Source organism: Galeopterus variegatus, unplaced genomic scaffold (assembly GCF_000696425.1).
Source record: "Galeopterus variegatus unplaced genomic scaffold, G_variegatus-3.0.2 Scaffold63955, whole genome shotgun sequence".
In the NCBI taxonomy this organism is placed as follows: domain Eukaryota; kingdom Metazoa; phylum Chordata; class Mammalia; order Dermoptera; family Cynocephalidae; genus Galeopterus; species Galeopterus variegatus.
Window position 1 is genome coordinate 1 of NW_007790066.1, and position 970 is coordinate 970.

The window sequence follows — 970 nt, forward strand, 5'->3', positions numbered from 1 at the left end:
TATATTTTTGGAAATTCTTTATGTTAGTATATGCTTAGTCAGCTAGAATTATTAATGACATTAGATTTCATTTGCACATAAAAAACAAATCTAGAAGACTTTTCTTATGAGCTGTAGTAATTGAGACAATCTAAAATACGTCTCTATTTTTTGCAGGCTAATTGCAACCTGATCTATGGTGACGAATATGGTCCAGAAACAAAGATGAGCATGTCTCAGTTGAATGAAAAGGAAACTCCTTTTGAACTCATTGAAGCTCTGCTTAAGTACATTGAAACCCTTAATGTTCCTGGAGCTGTGTTGGTTTTTTTGCCTGGCTGGAATTTGATTTATACTATGCAGAAGCATTTGGAATTGAATCCACATTTTGGTATGTCTTTGAATTCTCACATATTTGAGAGTGAAAATGAATGTTTTTGTGTGCCCTTGTCAGTATATGAAAACAGAAAATTTAGAGTTGCCCCTATTATTGGATAAAAGTATGTGTAATGGAGAGCAGTTTTAAACAAGCCCTATTTTTAGTCCTCAACCTTTCTGTATTGTTACAGGAAGTCATCGTTATCAGATTCTGCCTCTGCATTCTCAGATTCCTCTAGAGGAGCAGCCCAAAGTATTTGATGCAGTACCAGTTGGAATAACCAAGGTAAATATTAACTGTTACAATGATGAGGTAGTAAGTGACATGGCCTGCAAATGTTACCAGCCTTCAAAGAGCTACCAAAAAATTGTAACGCATCTCAATTGAGGAGAGAAAAAGGAATCTTTTCTTGCTGAACTTAGTTTCTCATTATCCAGTTAATGGGTGAGTGATTTTTTAAGACTTCTGTAATTCTTTCATCATTTGTTAAAGAAGCAAGCAAATCAGTCCTTTCAAGTACGTAATAGGAAAATTTTCTGATATAATTTTTCTTCTTTTTTTTTGTCTTTTTCGTGACCAGTAAGGGGATCGCAACCCTTGGTGTGGTGTCAC

At 34.8% G+C, this 970-nt stretch overlaps 1 protein-coding gene across 1 annotated transcript; it reads left to right on the top strand.

Moving 5' to 3' along the window:
• Positions 1-156: 156 nt before the first annotated feature.
• LOC103584551 (ATP-dependent RNA helicase A-like) lies at positions 157-745 on the top strand (the record flags this gene model as incomplete). Its single annotated transcript, XM_008565507.1, has 2 exons — positions 157-370; positions 549-745. Coding segments are annotated over 2 exons (411 nt in total), but the record flags the coding sequence as incomplete, so codon positions are not given.
• Between the last annotated feature and the right edge of the window lie 225 nt (positions 746-970).